The sequence below is a fragment of the Medicago sativa genome, chromosome 2, assembly GCF_051527215.1.
Source record: "Medicago sativa cultivar Bolivia chromosome 2, Bolivia_mono, whole genome shotgun sequence".
Lineage (NCBI taxonomy): Eukaryota > Viridiplantae > Streptophyta > Magnoliopsida > Fabales > Fabaceae > Medicago > Medicago sativa.
Window position 1 is genome coordinate 67,508,475 of NC_140750.1, and position 19,818 is coordinate 67,528,292.

The following is a 19,818-nucleotide window of genomic DNA, read 5'->3' on the forward strand; positions in this document are numbered from 1 at the left end:
AAGAAAGTTGATGAAGATTGTGTATGAAAGGAAGTGTTTATATAGGAGTGGAAAAAAAGGATTAGGTCGGTTTAATTGGTATTAGAGAGATCTTGGACGTTGCTTGCTTCAACGGTTATGATTATTTTTTAATTAGAAATATTAATTGTAATCCATGTGCTTGTTTCTTATTGGTTGTTTTGTGGTATTGAGGATTGCCAACGTGACTGATTTGTGTTTTTTTAGAGGTGATTTGTGTTTCTTTTTGTGAGGAGACTTATCTTTTTATTTTGAGTAAATTACAATTCTCTCCTTTAAAAGGTATCTTAAATTACACTTCTATCTTCTATTATGTTAAAATATACACCCCCTTCTTTGAAAAGTAAAATTTATATTTCCCTCCCCTATGAGATGCTTGAATTAAAACCTCATCCTTTAATAATTAAATATACACTACACTGATCACAGGTCATCGTACGTTATTCTTATCATATTCTTCAGTCAATTTCAGTAGGCTTAACCAGCATAGCAGAGAAGTATTAGAACAATTGTCTATGATTTCGGGACATTTGTAATGTTTTCTATATTTGAATCGGTAATTCTATTCTTCCCGAAACATAGCAATTCTAGGGTGTTTTTTTATGTAATTCACGAAGAAATCATGCAAATCGGCAAAGCAAGAACATCTGAAGATTAGTGAAGACCTTGGGAAGATCAAGAATGAAGGTTCAAGAGGCCTCAGAAGACTTTACACAGGGACAAATCTTTTCCCAAGTCCGAAGACACCTTATATGGAAAGAAACACCCAAAATGAAGGAAAAACAGAGATTTAGGGCTCGGAACACACTCACATGTGCCTAGGGCATGAACCATGCGCCTAAGGCTTCAACGGCCGGTGGTGATATTTTTTTTAATTAGAAATATTAATTGTGATCTGCGTGCTTGTTTCTTATTGGTTGTTTTGTGGTGTTGAGGATTGCCAAAGTGGCTGATTTGTTTTTTTAGAAGTGACTTGTGTTTTTTTTAAGTGTGATTTGTGTTTCTTTTGTGAGCCGTCTTATCTTTTTATTTTTTAAAAATACTTCCCTCTTCTTTTTCCTTTTATTTTTGCATAAATGCTTTCCTCTTCGTTTAAGCAAAAAAAAAATTGTGAAAAATGGATGGATTAGATGAATTTGAACGATATGGATAGATCAAAGCAATTTAGTAATCCATTAATAATCCACTAAAAATTATTTTAAAAAACCCATTATAATCCATCAATTAAATATAAAATTCATTTAATTCATTCATTATTATATTTTCAGTCGATGAATATTTATCCGACCATCTATTTAAATGTAATATTGTTTTTAAACAAGTTTTTTTACAAAGTTAAAATAAAGTGTTTTTTACCAACAATATCTCATTGTTTCATTCATCAAAATAGAAGTGATACAAGATGGAATCAAGTTAAAGACATTGCAACAGGCATAAAATTTTGACACCCTCGCTAAACTACGGGAGACACAATTAGCTTGTCTCATGACAAACTCTTCCAAACTCTATCTCTTAAGTATCCAAAAATTGCCTTCTTGTTGCGTCCTATCATGGATGGCATGCCCAAATATTTTCCATTTCCCATAATCACTGAAACTTGAAAGACATTCTTAACCACCTCTTTGTCCGCCTCTGATGTATTTTTGCTAAATAAAATTTTTGACATTGCTTGGTCGGACACAACTTCATATAATTGAAATATCTCCTTAACCTTTGTAAATTACTAAATTTTTGCCTTAACAAAATAAAAAAAACAATCACTAGCAAATAATATGTTTGTGAGAACTAGTGATGCTCAACTACACACCCCAACTCCATCAATTGGAGACAATGGATCACCCTCACTAAAACCTCTATTTGACATGATTGGTCCCACTTTCTCCCCATTTACAAACACTTATAATTAACACTCTCCATACATGTACTTGTTCAGTTCATGCATCTATCACAAAAACTCATTCTTCTCATAATGTTCTTCACATACACCCACTCAACTCTATCGCAAGCCTTATTAATATCAATGTTCAATGCTACCTCACCCACCTTTCCTTTCCTCTTGCATTTTGATGACACCTCTTCATTTGATGTTTTTGGCTATATTTTGGAGTCTGTTTCTATCTATTTGAAGACAATTTAGAGAATTTTAGAGTGAGATGATCATGGATTTTGGGAACGTTTTGTAATGTTTTGATTTAGGTCATTGTAATTTTATTTTTTCCCTTGACAAACTACTCCATATGTGTTTTGAATGTTTTATAGTTACGTAACTAGGTAAAGCAAAACACCTCATGAAAGTTATGGATGCAAAATAATGAAAACCAACGAAGGTTTTGAAGAACAGACAAGTTGGGGGAAATTATGTCCTAAGTCCCAAGATCATATCGAGGAAGAAAAGCACTTGAAGAATGAAGAAAATTGGAAAAATCCTTTAGGGGCACACACCCCATGTATTGCTACACCATAAAGCCCAATTGGGAACTTCCTTACGCCTTTTGTGTGTGTTGAGCGAGAAAAGGTGTCTTTTTGTGGTTTTTTCTATTGTGGGCATGAGGGAAAATCTGTGTATCCCAATTTTCCCTGTTTTCCTTTCTATTGTGTCCTTCCCCTAAGAAAAGTAATTATGGATTTCTAGTATGATGGTTAGGGTTCTAAGACACCTATGCGAGTGTAAGTCCTGACCCCGGGAGAATTACGACATTATGATGCCTCTTATGTTTGTGCGAGTATAAGTCCCTTAAATAGTTGAGGATCAACTTAAAAATCTTGAGTCATTTACTTGTGGTTTGCACTGTATCGCATATGTCAGCTCTCAGGTGGGAGGAAGGGGAGCGGGGTGAAGGTGGAGGAGACGGTTGTGGGTGTGGGAGAAGGATATGTTAAGGGAGTGTATCACTTTACTTCGCAGTGTTTCTTTTCAGTTTAATGTTAGAGATTCATGGAGGTGGCAGCTGGAGCCTTCTACAAGTTACACGGTTAGTAGCACTTATCAGCTACTAACCGCTCAGGACACCCCTCATGTAGCACATGTGGCGGCACTCATTTGGCATAAACAAGTTCCCCTGAAAATTTCTATTTTTGCTTGGAGGCTGTTGCAGAACCGGTTGCCTACAAGGTCGAACTTGGTGGATCGCGGTATTATTACAGATGCTGATGTGGGTTGCTTGACAAGTTGTGGTGGCATGGAGACCTCTCAGCATTTATTCATTACTTGCGACTTTTATGGCTCTTTATGGCATAAGGTGCAGTCTTGGCTTGGTGTCTCAGGACCAGACCCTCTTGATGTCTCAGATCACTTTTATCAGTTTACTCATTCAACAGGTGGATTGCGTGCAAGGCGCTCCTTTTTGCAGCTAGTTTGGTTACTTTGCGCTTGGATCATATGGAATGACTGTAATCATATATTGTTTAATAATTGGTTACTTTGCGCTTGGATCATATGGAATGACTGTAATCATATATTGTTTAATAATATAGAAAATTTCATAGATCAATTGTTAGATAAAGTTAAGAACTACTCTCTTTGGTGGCTAAAAGCTAGTAATGCCAACTTTGTTTATGGTTTTAGCTCGTGGTGGTCAAGTTCCTTGGTTTGTTTTGGCATTGGCTAACACCTATTTATAACTTTGTCACATTGTAATTATTCGGGTTCTTCTTGGTACACCTTGTACTTTGGAGATCCCCCATCTTTGTTAAAATATACCATTTTTTATTGTTCAAAAAAGAAAAAAAAAATCCTAATTTAAATTGATTACAATCGTAAAAATCAATATGGTGATTTTTTTATGAATTTTTTTTTGTGGTGGCCGGGGTTTGAATTCCGGACCTTGCATATATTATGCATTGTCCATACCAACTGAGCTAAGCTCACGAGGACATTTTTTATGAATTAAATATTGGTCTAAAATATTCTAAAAATATTATATTTATCAATATTGTTTGTATCTAGAAAAGCAATTTTTTATTTTTGATTGAGAATATATATTTTTTAGTTTAAAAATCATAAATTTAATTTAAACGAGATTATATGTTAGCATATTCTATTTCATTGTAAAAAGAAATACTTTAATTTATAACTTGTTATTTTATTTTTCAATTAGGATCATTTTCACACTGTTTTTCCTAAATTAGTTTCTATTCAAAATATTACTGTAGATAAGTAAAACTATTGATACGGGATTTCATTTTAACAATTTTCCTACTTTAAATTGATTACAGTCATAAAAATGAATATGGGGATTTGACTAGTCATAAAAATCAATATGGGGATTTGACTAGAAAACTCAATAAATAGCTTCTTGTAGGTATTGTTTTTTCATATCTTTCAAGAGAACATTTTAACTTCTTCAAAACAAAAAACAAAAAAATGGCAACCGGTATTAACCGCGTGCATTTTCTCATTGCAATTTTATGCATTGCTTTTGTTTTTATTCAAGGTAACAACTTTGCTTATTCTATTCCTAACTTTTTGTATTTTTGTAGAATGATCATTAGTGTCAATTGTATTAATAATGACTTCATCTCCCCCAATTTTATTTCTTAAATTAATCATCTGAATTTAAAATTGATGTTGCTCACGATTTCTAACAATATTATATTTATTGTAGGAGGATCAATTGATGCACCACCAACTACGAAATATTGCATTACAGAAGTGAAATGTCCAAATAACGATCAAGCTTGTAATGCTTATTGTTTAAAGACTAGGTTTCCTGGTGGTGGTAAATGTGAATCATCAAATAATATGTGTTGTTGTGAAGCATAATTGTAGCTTCTCGAAGTGTTGGTACAAGTATTTCTACACATAAAAGTCTTTATGACAAAAGGAGAATAAATACATTTTTTTACTTTCGTATGATCAAGTGTTTTAATAAATTTTGGTATCTGCACTCAACGGTTTGTTCGAAGGAATTGACTCATAATTTACATGTTCTTGGTTTTTAAAATGGATTGATAATAATACCTGCAACGGTGCAACCAATGAAAACAACAAACACATTGAAATGAAAAAATCAATTACCAACTAAACACAGAAAAATTAAACCACTAAAAACAACATCTCCATTTCAAAATGAGTGTCGCTTTAGTCAAAAAAATTTGTTTCAAAATGAGTGTCGCTTTCAGTTTCCAATGCAATAATAACTTTTTCTTTTCAATTGTACCCTCCAATTAATACTCTGTACATTACTTCCAAAGTATTACTTTTAAAACTAACCAATAGTTAATAAGGATAATTTGGTAAAATAATCATTCTCTTTCTCTTAATCATTGCATTTCTTAATATGTATGTAAACACCTAAAACGACACTCATTTTGAAACGGAGAGAGTATTAAAGAAGAAAGCAGGAAAAAATAACACCACAAATCATATGTCTTGATTCTTAAAGACCTACTCCACTGTAGAGAGAGCGTAGAATAAATTTCACTATATTGATGAACAATTACAAGATATAGTCTACGTCATAAAGTTTCACTTCACCCTTCATGGTTCATGCTTCAACGCCGATTCTTCTTTTTTCCACCACGGCGACCCCAACCTTTCACTACCAAGGGGGCCGTCGTTTCCCTCTTTCTCCGCCAATTTCGCCATCGTTTCGTCCCTTCCTTATCAATTTTAATTTTTTTTCTTTATTTCCTTCTACTTCTTCTCTCATCTCCTTGGTGGAAATTGGTGGGGAAAGGGGGCAACAAACCCGTTGGTGGTGAAAGGTTGGGGTCGCCGTGGTGAAAAAGAAGAATCCGTGTTGATGCATGAACCATGAAGGGAGAATGAACGAAACAAGGGAGAAAAAGACAGAGTTAACGTGTTGAAAGATTGAGAATAGACAAATGACTCGTTTATACCATCTTTTAATCTCAACCCTTCATTTTAATTTGATGGCTGATAAGTGCTAGGAAGTGATATTTTCATGTTATATTTTAAGCACTTTTGTTACTTGTTTTGCAAGAAATTTAAGGAAAAGCCGAGATAAAAGTGATAATTGCCTTATTACGCTTTAATTGCCTTACTTTACCCAATTGTGCAGGATTTGACCTCAAGACACTAAGCAAGCATGAAAAAGCCAAGAAAAGTGCAAAAGGCCGCAAGTATTACACTGCTCGCGAGGCGAGCACAGCAGCTCGCAGTGGCGAGCTTCAATTCAAGCCACAAAGCCGTGAGCACCCCCTTGCTCGCGAGGCGAGCAGAGCTACTCGTCGTTGCGAGTAAGGGCGGTTTGACCCTCCCAGGGTGACGTGGCAGAAGCTTAATGGGGAAGGAAACAGTACTCGCCATGGCGAGTAAGGCTGCTCGCGAGGCGAGCTCAAGCATAGTGGGAATTCTATAAATAGCCCACTTGCTATTCTTTGTAAATATCCTAGGAAATATCTAGGGTTTCTATTTTCTTCTTAGTTTTTCACCTTTAGATATTTTTAGAGAGAAAATAGGGTAGTTCTTCATAGAGTGATTTTGGTTTTGGAAGTTGGATCTTTATTTCTTTGTTGAGACATCACAAGTGTAATGAATCCTTCCTTTTCAATCCATCCTTGCAAGGCTTCCATGATGATGTGTAGCTAAACACTCTTTGTTAGGATGAGAGGTACTTGATCTTGCTAAACATGTAATCCTTTTGATCTTGCAATATATGATTCTAGCAATTTATATTCAATATTTTTGTTATTCTTGTGTTAATGCTTTCAATAAGATTCAAGATGATTTGGACACAAACTCTTGAATCTAGAGCTAGAGTAGCAATATATCTTAGGTTAACTTCTTTGACAACTTGGTTAATCTTGTGATAATCACCATAATCAAGAGTTTAATGCTTTCGGATGCTTAATCAGGCTGGACACGGTCGATTAAGTTATCCGATCGACTTTGTTATCGTTTAAGGGATTTGGACACGAATGTTTAAACGATAACTTAGAAATAATTATATCACTTTGGACACGAAGGGTAGTTTGGAATTGATTGTGATAATGTTGTTTACAAAGCTAGAATTCGTATGGATCATTAGGTTACGTGTGACGCTTGGTTAAGGGACGCTACTCCTAACAAGTTTCAATCCTTATTTATCTCAACTTTTACTTATTGCAATTAGTTTAGCTAGATACATTTCAATTCAAACAAACAAGTACTCTTAATACTTGGAATGATAGTCGATGTTAAACTGTCATTGATAACGCACTATTCCATGTGGAGACGATACAAAAATACTTATCTTGTTTGATGCTAAGAACCACTTTCATCAAAATGGCGCCGTTGCCGGGGAATGGTGTTTAGTTATCATAGATAGAACGATTGATTTATCGTTTTAAGTATTTGTATATAATTCGTAAATAGTTTTCTTTATTTGATAGTTGTTTGTACTAACCCCTTGTTGATAAACAAAGAAAAGTTCTTGTTAGTTGTTCCGTTTTAGGATCACCACCTAGCCAAAATCATGGCTGATCATGGTTACTTCAACTTCTATACTCCACCCGAGTATGAATCCTATCCTCAGTATCAGCAACATTCTTATGAAGATGAGAGATACAAGGTGATAGAAAATACTTTGAATATCTTCATGCAACAATCCATGATAAACATGCAAGATACCAACCAAAGATTGAAGACTTTATCACTTCAAATTGGGTTGATTCAAGCACAAATCATGGATAACCAAGCCAACAATCAATCCACTCTTGGAGAACAAGAAAATATTCCAAACATGTTTGAGAGAGTCGGAGAGATTGTTGAAGAAGTTGTTGTTCAAAATGAGGTAGTTACAATTGTTGATATTGAAGAAGCAACGGTGGTTGAGAAAAAGGAACGGTTACTAATCAAGGAAGATTTAATGGTAACAAGAGGGAAGAAGATGAACAAGGTAGAAATCGATCGAGTCATTGATGAAATTAACGCCTTGTTCAAACCAAAGCTAGGGAGGTCATGGACTCCAAATCTTTTGTTTCTAAAGTTCATGGAATTCCTCCCAAAGCGTAGGGTTTCAAAGCATGATGTGCTATCCGTTTCATTTTGGCCACCCTAACGGAAAAGGCGTCGAGCTAACGACGTTAAACAAGCGCTAGTTGGGAGGCAACCCAACTTTGTAAGTCTGTTATTGTTTTTGAGGCATATTAGGTATTAGAGTCATGTGCATGCATCAAAACATCCAAAGCAGGAACCAAAAATTCAAAATTTTCCTTACTCGCGAGGCGAGTCCATCTGCTCGCCACTGCGAGCAAGCTGGTAGTCAACATGGTCAAAGACCAAATCACTCGCCACTGCGAGTAGAGTTGCTCGCGAGGCGAGTAAACTCAGTTGGGCAGTTACGCATTCCTAGGCCACTAACTCACATTAACTCCCCTTTATTTTCTTTAATCACCCATTACCACCTTTTCCTTAATCATTTTCGTTTTTACTTCTCTCTCTAAAAGAAAAAAATCACTAAACCTTCTTCTCTCAAAAACAACAACACAACTCTAACCCTAAAACAAACCCTCAACACAAATCAATTGGCATTCTAGTCAAGCCATAATTCAGAACATCATCTCTGCATTTTGCATCTTATTCTAGCAAACAGGTTTGTACTTTACTTCTTTTAAATCAAAGATGATTGTATGAAACCCTAGGATAGTGGATTTGGTAATTTCTGATTATTTTTCTAAACTAATGCCCAAATGATTGAGATGAGACCAAATCATGTAGAGATTCATTTCTTTTCCATTTGCATCCACAATTTTGGGATTACCCTTTTGTTTAAAAAAATTTCAAAAAAATTAGGGTTTGTGGATCAAATTCGAATTTCAAGCTTAGCACATGATTTAACTCATCTCTTTGTCACTAAAAGGGGCACAATTGCTTTATTTAGGGTTAGGATACCTTTTAAACTGAACCACTGTTGTAAAAATTCAATTTTGGCCAAAATTCTGTGTCACTCGCCGTGGCGAGCTTCATCACTCGCGAGGCGAGTGTTCTTCTTAAACCCAGATTTTTTCTGCTTACTCGCCACTGCGAGTAGAGCTGCTCGCGAGGCGAGTAGCTTCAGAACTTGAAAATTTTTGTTCTGGTTTCCATTTTTAGTGATGCCAGTTATGCTGATTTGTTTCCATACTAATATTTAACTGTTATATTGTATTGTGTATGGATTTCCTGGCTGTTTTGCAGGTATGGCTCCTAAGAATTCTCAAAAGAGAAAGAAGGGTGAAACCTCTGCACCCCAATCCTCTAGAAACCAAAGTTTTGATTCAAACAGATTTAAAACCCGTTACCATCAGGATAGGTACGTCGAGTTACTCGACCAAAACATGTGGGCTGAGAGAGTGTTTAACATAAGCCCTAACGGACCTTATGGGGAAATTGCGAAACTTTTGAAAGATCAAGGGTGGGACAGGCTTTGTAACCCCATCACCAACCTAAATGCTGAGCTTGTGCGTGAGTTTTACGCCAATGCTCTTCCTGAAAACCCCCTCACTGATATCTTTCCATATGAGACTATTGTCCGGGGTCACACCATTAAATTTGATAGGGCAGCCATCAACAAATACCTTGGCAATCCCTTTGAACTACCCCATGACCATGAGTATGATGAATACCACACTAAGAGGAACTTGGGGCATTTTAAGGTTGATGAAACTCATGAAGAAATCAAACGATTTCTTTTGCTTGAGGGTTTCAACTATGACAAGAGTGAGGCCGGGAGAGAGCATCGCTGCCAATACAAATTCATGACTAACCCAGCCAAAATCATCCAGAAATTTATCCTCTATAATGTCATGCCTAGTAGCCACATGTCTGATTATGTTGTGGAAGTCTGCCCCCTCATTTACTATATCCTTAATGGCAAACTAGTGGACATAGCTCGAACCATTGCGTGGGAGTTGAGGAAAGTCGCTTTACAAGGGAAGGGTGAGCCAGCAGCCCGCCTATTCTTCCCCGGTCTCATCATGGGACTCATTAAGGATACCGGTATGAAGCTTCCTTCTGCCGTTCATGAGAAAATTCGCAACCCCATCAATGATATTTTCATCACTCGTTTCATCATGGGTGAATCTAAGAAAGATAAAGGTAAGGGTAAGCAAGCTTCATCTTCTCAGGCACCTCCTCCACAGGAAGAACCCATGCCATTCCAACCCACTGCTGCCTTTGATTTTGCTAGCTACGTTCAGTGGCAACATCAAAGCAATATGCACACTTGGAATATGCTTACAGCTCAAAACCGTGCAAACACCTACTTCCAACAATCTCAGTATGTCATGCAGCAGCAAGTAGGCTACCCACAGGAGGTGATGGATCAGTTCATGACACCGCAGGCTTTTCAGAACTATGTTAATTGGCCTGAGGGCATGCCAGGTCCATATGGAGGGGTTGGAGACTTTGCAGGGCATGAGAATGCAACCATGGGAGAAGATGTAGGTGGTGATGAGGATGATGATAGAGATGATCCAGCAAATGTACCGAGTGCTACATTTTCTCACGATGGCTCGGATGATGATATGCAATCTTAAGGAGGAGGAAAAGTCTTGAAAGCCAGTTCTTCATAGAGTGATTCTATCAAGCTTTCATTAATTTCTTGCTGTCTTCCTTATATTTCATTTGCTTTCTCTTTTGATACTTTTTGAACAATGTTACTTCTTTTGTGTTTTGATTTGGCACTAATGACTCAGTTTATTTTTGTATTAGTACAATCGTATTGTGTTATGTTGTATTGTGTTTCGTTGGCACAATTAATTTAATTAGTATTGTGATGTTCTTATTTATCTTAGTATTGTTTATTTTTGTATTATGATTAGTTAAATTCATGTTTAGCATATATTTTTTGTATGATCAAGTACCCTTTTGGTTTTAATAGCCAAAGCTTAAATTTCAATTCTCAGATGATTGATATTGATTCATAGTTGTGATTAAAGCGCAAAGCCAAGGTACAAGTTTCCAGTTTTTCTAGGTTTTTACTTGAATATGGAATGAGTACTTTGCGCAAATTTCATTTCATTTAGTTCTTTACAATAATTTATTTGTTTGTGAACCACGTAGTACTAGCCTGAAAGTGAGGAAACCTCAAAAGTTTGTATATATGCAAGGAGACCGGCTTTCATTGTTTAATTCGGTTGTTTTATGTTAAATCCAATAATTGTTTTAAATTGTGTGAAGGCATGGAAGTGATCAAGGCACATTTTTGTAATTGAGTGAAATTTACTTGACCACAAATAACCTACCTTGTGAGTAGAGCGAGTATTTGCTAACCCACTTGAGCCAAATGAATCAGAGTCATCAATTATGAACTGTCAATTCATAAGCACAATGCTTGATGAAGTTGCCTTTAAATTTTTCAAAATTCAGTTCATCTTTGACGCACTTTAGGACTCTGATATGTTTTTAATTGTTGAACCCTAAAAATTTCTATGTTATTTGTCCCTTTTGCCTTAGAGTAGAGGAACATTCAATTAGGGTATTTGTTGATTCAAGTTGGGGAGAGAAGGTAGATGTAAATCTTATGTCAAGTACTATGGTGTAATTTTATCTTTGATCAAGACAACAGGTTGTTGTAAATACAAAAAGAAAAGAAAAACAATGTGTACATGAAAAGAAAAAGAAAAAGAGAAAAATAAAGAAAAATCCAAAAAGAAAATAAGTTGTCAAGATCAAAGTGCTTCATGTTTAAGCACCAAGGGTTTGTAATGATTGGTAGGAAAGGTTGTGAAATTTAATGGTTGATACAAGGAATGTTCCTAATTGTTAGGCTTTTTGATTTCAATTGCCCCACATATGACATTTCTTTTGTAGCCAAGCCAAGTTATAACCCTCAAAGACCTTTTGATCCATGTTCTTTATACCTTTTGAAATGATATTTGGATGGACACATAACTTGATTGGAATGTTAACTTGATTTCCGGATGTGTGTTCATAACCCTCATTTGTTTGTTTTCAATTGTTTATCTACTTTCAAAGAAGTATGTTAGGTGTGGTTCGTGAATATATGTATTATTGTTTTGAACTATTTGGCATGAGCTTTGTACATAGGACTCATCTCATATTAGTCGTAGAATTCTAAATTAGTTGGAAACTTAGCCTTGCACGCACATTCATTTTGAATCATTATCTGAGAAAGTTTTCAAAACCTTTTGTACTTGTGTCTTGTTCTATTAACTTGTTTGATTTTCAATCTTTTGTTTGAGGACAAACAAAGAGTTAAGTTGGGGAGAGTTTGATAAGTGCTAGGAAGTGATATTTTCATGTTATATTTTAAGCACTTTTGTTACTTGTTTTGCAAGAAATTTAAGGAAAAGCCGAGATAAAAGTGATAATTGCCTTATTACGCTTTAATTGCCTTACTTTACCCAATTGTGCAGGATTTGACCTCAAGACACTAAGCAAGCATGAAAAAGCCAAGAAAAGTGCAAAAGGCCGCAAGTATTACACTGCTCGCGAGGCGAGCACAGCAGCTCGCAGTGGCGAGCTTCAATTCAAGCCACAAAGCCGTGAGCACCCCCTTGCTCGCGAGGCGAGCAGAGCTACTCGCCGTTGCGAGTAAGGGCGGTTTGACCCTCCCAGGGTGACGTGGCAGAAGCTTAATGGGGAAGGAAACAGTACTCGCCATGGCGAGTAAGGCTGCTCGCGAGGCGAGCTCAAGCATAGTGGGAATTCTATAAATAGCCCACTTGCTATTCTTTGTAAATATCCTAGGAAATATCTAGGGTTTCTATTTTCTTCTTAGTTTTTCACCTTTAGATATTTTTAGAGAGAAAATGGGGTAGTTCTTCATAGAGCGATTTTGGTTTTGGAAGTTGGATCTTTATTTCTTTGTTGAGACATCACAAGTGTAATGAATCCTTCCTTTTCAATCCATCCTTGCAAGGCTTCCATGATGATGTGTAGCTAAACACTCTTTGTTAGGATGAGAGGTACTTGATCTTGCTAAACATGTAATCCTTTTGATCTTGCAATATATGATTCTAGCAATTTATATTCAATATTGTTGTTATTCTTGTGTTAATGCTTTCAATAAGATTCAAGATGATTTGGACACAAACTCTTGAATCTAGAGCTAGAGTAGCAATATATCTTAGGTTAACTTCTTTGACAACTTGGTTAATCTTGTGATAATCACCATAATCAAGAGTTTAATGCTTTCGGATGCTTAATCAGGCTGGACACGGTCGATTAAGTTATCCGATCGACTTTGTTATCGTTTAAGGGATTTGGACACGAATGTTTAAACGATAACTTAGAAATAATTATATCACTTTGGACACGAAGGGTAGTTTAGAATTGATTGTGATAATGTTGTTTACAAAGCTAGAATTCGTATGGATCATTAGGTTACGTGTGACGCTTGGTTAAGGGACGCTACTCCTAACAAGTTTCAATCCTTATTTATCTCAACTTTTACTTATTGCAATTAGTTTAGCTAGATACATTTCAATTCAAACAAACAAGTACTCTTAATACTTGGAATGATAGTCGATGTTAAACTGTCATTGATAACGCACTATTCCCTGTGGAGACGATACAAAAATACTTATCTTGTTTGATGCTAAGAACCACTTTCATCAATGGCTACTATTTATTCCTTACCATTCTTATATAAATGTTATTCTCACTTGACATGCCCCCTTTATATTGGTTAAGACAACACTTACACATTTTTTATGAAATAAATATTCATGTAAAATATTCTAAAAATATTATATTTATCAATATTGTTTGTAACAGAAAAGCATTTTTTTTAATTTTGATTGAAAATGTATTTTTTTATTAGTTTAAAAATCATAAATTTAATTTAAACGAGATTATATCTTAGCATATTCTATTTCATTGTAAAAAGAAATACTTTAATTTATAACTTTTTATTTTTCTTGTAAAAAAAAACATTTTATTTTCTTTTTCAATTATGATATTCATTTTCACACACGTTTTTTCCTAAATTAGTTTCTATGTGTGTTTGTTTCAAGTGTACCAAATTTATTTTTAGGAATAACATTCCTTGGAATAGAAAGATAGGAATTTTATTCTAAGGTATTTAGAAAAAAGATGTTTGGTTAACATTATAATATTCCAAGGAACCTTAAAGATAGGGAATATAATAGGTAATTACACATAATTTTATTCTCATCTCCATGAGAACTTTATTCTCACCATTTTCTTTGGGAAAAATTTTCTATTCCCAGGAACATTTTATACCCGGGAATAAAATTTAGTAAATTTGTAACAAACATAGGCACATGCATTTTTATGATTTTATTCCTAGGAATCTACAAATATAACTTGAAACAAACACACATAAATAAAACTATTAATATGAGATTTCACTTCAACAACTTTCATACTTTAAATTTATTAGAATCATAAAATTCAATATGGTAATTTTTCTAGAAAACTCAATAAATAAACTTCTTGTAGGTATTGTTTTTCATATCTTTAAAGACAACATTTTAGATTCTTCAAAAAAAAAAACATGGCAACTGGCATTAACCGCGTGAATTTTTTTATTGCAATTCTATTGATTGATCAAAGGGCCTCATGTGATATCATGTTCAATAATCATGTGATATCAAAGGTCGCTTCCTTGTATGAAAGTGCGTTTTTTGATTTATCGGTCTTGGTCTGTCACGGGGGAAAAACATAGTGTTCTGGTGACGTGGGAAGAGCGGTAGGAATTTGTCGTTCTTCCATCTGGAAACTTTTAGGAACTCTAAATAAATTTTCTTCATCTTTGATTGTCTTCAAAAACCTTTTAAGAACCATTGGTCTTCAAACTTCATATCCTTGATACTTTACGTGATGTCTTGATTTGTCGATTAACATGATTCCTCACTACAAAACACCTCGAAAAGATTATTGAACATGATATCACATGAGGCCCTTTGATCAATCAATATCCGGCGTACCTCGAAATTCGCCATGACAACTCGGACCATGAGGGGCATGAGAAGATTTGGGCGTCCCGCGAGCAAATCTTTGTCATAGAATGAAATTGGTGGCCTTTCCTTTATTAGGATGTCACATGCCGCATTGCATTTGGTCGGTGCCATCATGTCCTTTAGTTTCCTTTTGACATAGTTTGTTGTTTCACCTCCATTTCTTGGAAAACCTCTGATGTTTTGTAAGATGATTTATAATTTGAGTTAAAAAAAAAAACAGTCAAAGTTATTTATAATTTAGGATAGAAGAAGAATTATCTAACGACTAGTTATTATCTCCTCCTGCTCAAATTATAAGTCAATTTACAAAAAAGAAAAGTTCAAAAGTAACTTTACAATGCCAATGAAACATTAATTTTTCTTTTTTCACGTATCATTTACTAATATTTATCATTTCCAATCTTTCTAATTCTTTTAATTTATTTTTCCGTTTCAATAATGAAGAATAACTTTTTTTGACAAACTTATAATTTTGTAAAGTAATAACTTCTAATTTCTCTTTCACATACACAACTAATAATTATAATTATATTTCTTAATTTTGATGAAATGACCAAAACAAACTTATAATTTGTAAATTGTTGTGAGCCGTCGGCCGAAACTCTAATTTCTTCTCCTTCATCCACCAAAAGGTGTGGTTTAGGGTTAATTTTTGACCCCAAATCACCTCTCTAAATCATTTTTCTCCTTCCATTTTATTTAAATAAGTGATTTTTCACATCGAATTAGGTTTTCCTTTTGTGATTTCGTCATCTTAGTGCGACGCTGTTTTGTTTTGTCGTCTTTGTGCGACGTTGTTTGTCTTTTCTCTCTTGTTCAGGTGTTTGTTCGATTCAGATTGTCAGATCAGCTTCGATCCAGTGCAGATCCAACCAATGACTTTGGCGTCATCAACGTTGCAGATCCGGAGGCATGGCTATTCCGGAGATTTTAATATAGTCATATTTGTATGCTTATGTACTTTGCCGTTTTATGCTATTAACATGGATGTTGTGAGTTTGTTCACAGATTCATCCTTTTTGTTTTTAGCGAATTTGTATTGCATCGATGTATTCTATCAATTTGAATGAATGAATGTCGTTTGTTTTGTGTCAAAAAAAAATTGTAAATTGTTTTGCGGGTCTCTCAATTTACTCAAAAGCCCTTCAAATTTATCAAATTGTGATCCTCAATCACACAAAATCTATCGAATGATAAGACCTGAATGACACTTTTCGTATCAGAGCATAATTTCCAACCGACTTATATAAGAGCTTGAGCAATCCACGGAGAAATTCTTAGGTGAACTCTCACCCAATATGTCATCCTTACACCCTGTTTTATCTTGGTTTTCGGGTGTCAAACATTGATTGAGTTTGAACCTTTTTAACCTTTGATATCTCATTTTTTCTTGGGAAGGGAAAAATAAGAAAAACCCTTGAGAATCGAGGTCCGGGAGTTGTTTTCGCTACGGGAAGGTGTTAGGCACCCATAACGACTATAGTAACCTATAGGAACCGTCTTTACTTTCTACGTGCGCGCTTTATTTTTAAATGCTATTTGAAAAATGTTATTTACACCTAAGAATTTACTAAGTCAAGAATTGGAGGGAGGAGAAAGTGTTTGAATTTTTATTTTATTTGAATTGAAGGAATTTTGATTCCTTGCCTACGTACCCTTTTAAGGGATCAAATCCACCGTAGTTCTCTTCCAAAAAATGTTTTTGTTTTTGTTGGTTATTTTAAGTTTGAAAATTGGAGTTTGAAGAATGAGAGAGAGAGGCCTCAAGGGCATAAGATTGTGAAATTGTGAAGTTGAATTAGTTATTTTGCAAAAGAAAGTCAAAGTATGATTAAAATTCATTGAAATTTGATTAAGAAAATAAAGAGAAAATACAATGGGATTTTGATCCCAAGGTTTATTTAGAAAATGATTTGAGTGATTTTGTTCATATTTATTTGGAAAATGATTTTTTCTAAGTGTAAATCCTAGGCATTCATCTAAACATTCAATCCTAAACATACATCTAAACATGCATAACCTAAGCATATACCTAAAGATATCTATGTGATGTGTGTGCATGTGTCGGTGCTTGTGTCGGTGTACGTCATTAGAGTCCATTGTCCTTTACATCATTGGCCTAGATACATTCTATGGTCTTGCAAGAATTTAAAAGCATAAGAAAAATATTACAAAATCCCTAAGTTTTACATTCTAAGTATTTTTACATTCTAAGTATTAGTATGAGAATTAAAGTGCAAGAAATGGAACTAAAATGGAAGAATGAAGTATGCTTATGGAGTGTATGAGACATGAAACACAAGAAAATGGTTAGTGGCACATGGTAATATCAAGAGAAAATAAGCAAGAACAATGTTATAACAAAAGCATAGAAGACAACCCAAAATAAAGCCTAAATGAATGCAAAACATGACTAAAATTACTCATAAAATACAAGCACCATATGACCTATAATTCTTACATTCCAACACATTTTCCAAAGGTTTAGAATCAAGTTTTAGAATGTGAATTAAAGCAATATGATGAACTTGACATTTTTCAAAGTAAGCTTAGGCATATTTGCATTATTTTTTCACAAACATAACTTGCAAACCAAGCAATTAAGCAAAATTCACACACATGTAGCAAAAGCACATACAAACAGTAGCTAAAATTTCACAAAATCATATGGTATAGGTCACAAACATTTTTCAAGGAATTGGAATTAGAATCAAGCAATTTTCACAAGTTTTTAATCCAAAAACATCACAAAATAGCAAGAAAGTCAACACATTATTTTTTATCAATTTTTAATATGCAAAAATCATCACAAAAACACTACAAAATTATCAAGAAATATATATGAAAATTTTTAGAGTTTTTAAAGGATTTTTGGACTTAAAAACGTACAAAACTTTCACAAATTTAACACAAACACATCACATAAGCAAGAAAATATTACACACATTTTTATCAATTTTTATCATGCAAAACCATCACAAAAACATCACAAATACATCAAGAAATATCTAGGAATTTTTATGGAATTTTTGTAAGAGATTTTAGATTCATCAGAGGTGCAATTATCAAAAGTAATTCACAAAATAGCAAGAAACAAGTAAAAACGAAAAAACTGCAAAGAAAGAATGTCCAGGCCCAAAAAGAGATGGATCATGGATCATCCAAACGCATCAGGAGCGTTGGATTGATCCAGGAAGCCAAAACCCTAGATCTAATGGTTAATAACGTAGGACACATGATAAACTCAAACAGACACACAAGAAGATTGGATCAGGACCACACACATAATCCAGCAGCAAGATCAACGGTTGTAAAGGCGAGGGAATAGGGAAGCATAGCACACGCGCGCGCGTAGGATTCATGGGAGTATATAAAGAAGAAGCATGAAGAAAACCTCATAAACACAAGCCAATCCTCTCTCTAAAACATCCTAGAGAGAGAGAGTCTGCAAATGACTCTCTTCTCCGACCTACAATCCGATCATCTTCTTTCCTTCTCCGACGTGGTGGCCGGTGGTGGCGCCGCCGCGTCGAAGCTTCAAACTATTCTGATTCGAAACCTAATTGCATGCTCTTAAAGCTCTTCCTCTCCTCTTTTCGATTCCAAAGCTAGTTTTCTAAAAGGATTCTCGAATCAACGTAGATCGGGGTAATTCTTTTACGGCTTTGATGTTTCTTTTCTTGTTAATTCTTTTTTAAAATGATTCTTTGAAGAAAAAGCTCTAAAACGCTCCGATCTACGTTGATTTGCAACAACAAGCGCACATACGAAGCAAGCAACTTAGATTTATGAAAAAAAAAGGCGAAAGGAAAGGAAAGAAGGATCTGGTACCTGTATCTGGATCGGTGATGAGTTCCTGATGAGAACCAAGCACTTTCTCTTCGTCTTTTGGTTCTCTGAAAGCTATCCAAACCCTAACCGTTCCAGTTTTTGCAGATTCACGATTCCTTCACTGTTAATCTTCGATTCGATGCTGGATTTGAAACCCTAGGGTTTTGGATTGGCTCTGATCGGACCTTGACTTGATTTCTTTGAATGTTTCGATTCGGCTTTGATGAAATTGGTTCAATCTTTGATGAACCTGTTTCTGTTTTGAGTTCGATTTGATGTTGATGCTGGTTTTCTTAATCCCTTTCTTCTCTTCCTCAATCCTTCTCTTGTGATCGCATTCGTGCTTGAATTGCAAGAGAGAGGTTTGGTGATGATGATTCTCGCAGAGAATCACTGAGAACCTTCGTAGTTTCGATCAAATTTGGTAAGAATTTGTTGAATTGGAACCTGGTTCGATGGAATGGTTGCTGAAACGAGTTTGTTTGTGACTGAATTGATGAGAATTTGTATGAATTTGAGAGGATTTGGATGAATTGTGATTCTGGAAAAACGGTTAGGGTTTGAAGATGATGAAGTTCTTCATTGTGTTCTTGAGTTCTCTGGGTTTTGATCTGTTCTTGGTGGAGAGAGAAAGAATGAAAGTGTTTGTGAGTTGGCCAATTCTGATTGTTGAGCTGTGATGACTTGGCCTTTTATAGGCTGACACATGTGATAGTTGGACCAATACCTTGCTGCCACGTGGATTGGACCGTAACTAACTCCCTTTGGACTTGACTTTGGACCAAACTGCAAATTGCAAAAACTAAAAGGACTAAAATGCAAAAAATGACAAAAGGACTAAAATGTAATTAAAATAAAATTGGTAAAAAAAAAGTAATTTGAAAATAACGTAAAGTGAAACGATTAAAAATAATAAAACGGACTAAAATGAACCAATTACTTAAATGAGGTACTTTAAAGTAACCTCTCTCTGTCGAAATTTCGTGTGAAAAGACCAAAATGCCCATAGGGACTAAAACGACTTAAAATGACTCAGATGCAATTTTAAAATGATTTTTAACAAGGAATTTAAGCAAAAATTTATACAAGCACATT

At 34.9% G+C, this 19,818-nt stretch overlaps 1 protein-coding gene and 1 long non-coding RNA gene across 2 annotated transcripts; both read left to right on the plus strand.

Annotated features, from left to right (window-relative positions):
• Positions 1–2,891: 2,891 nt before the first annotated feature.
• Positions 2,892–3,639, plus strand: LOC146949967 (uncharacterized). The gene is made up of 2 exons (XM_085748598.1): positions 2,892–3,408; positions 3,584–3,639. The coding sequence occupies exons 1-2, from the start codon at positions 2,892–2,894 to the stop codon at positions 3,637–3,639; spliced, it is 573 nt and encodes a 190-aa protein (XP_085604724.1).
• A 704-nt stretch (positions 3,640–4,343) lies between these two features.
• Positions 4,344–4,909, plus strand: LOC146949968 (uncharacterized). Its single transcript, XR_015025455.1, has 2 exons — positions 4,344–4,451; positions 4,623–4,909. It is a non-coding gene; the product is annotated as an uncharacterized LOC146949968 (long non-coding RNA).
• Positions 4,910–19,818: the final 14,909 nt, after the last annotated feature.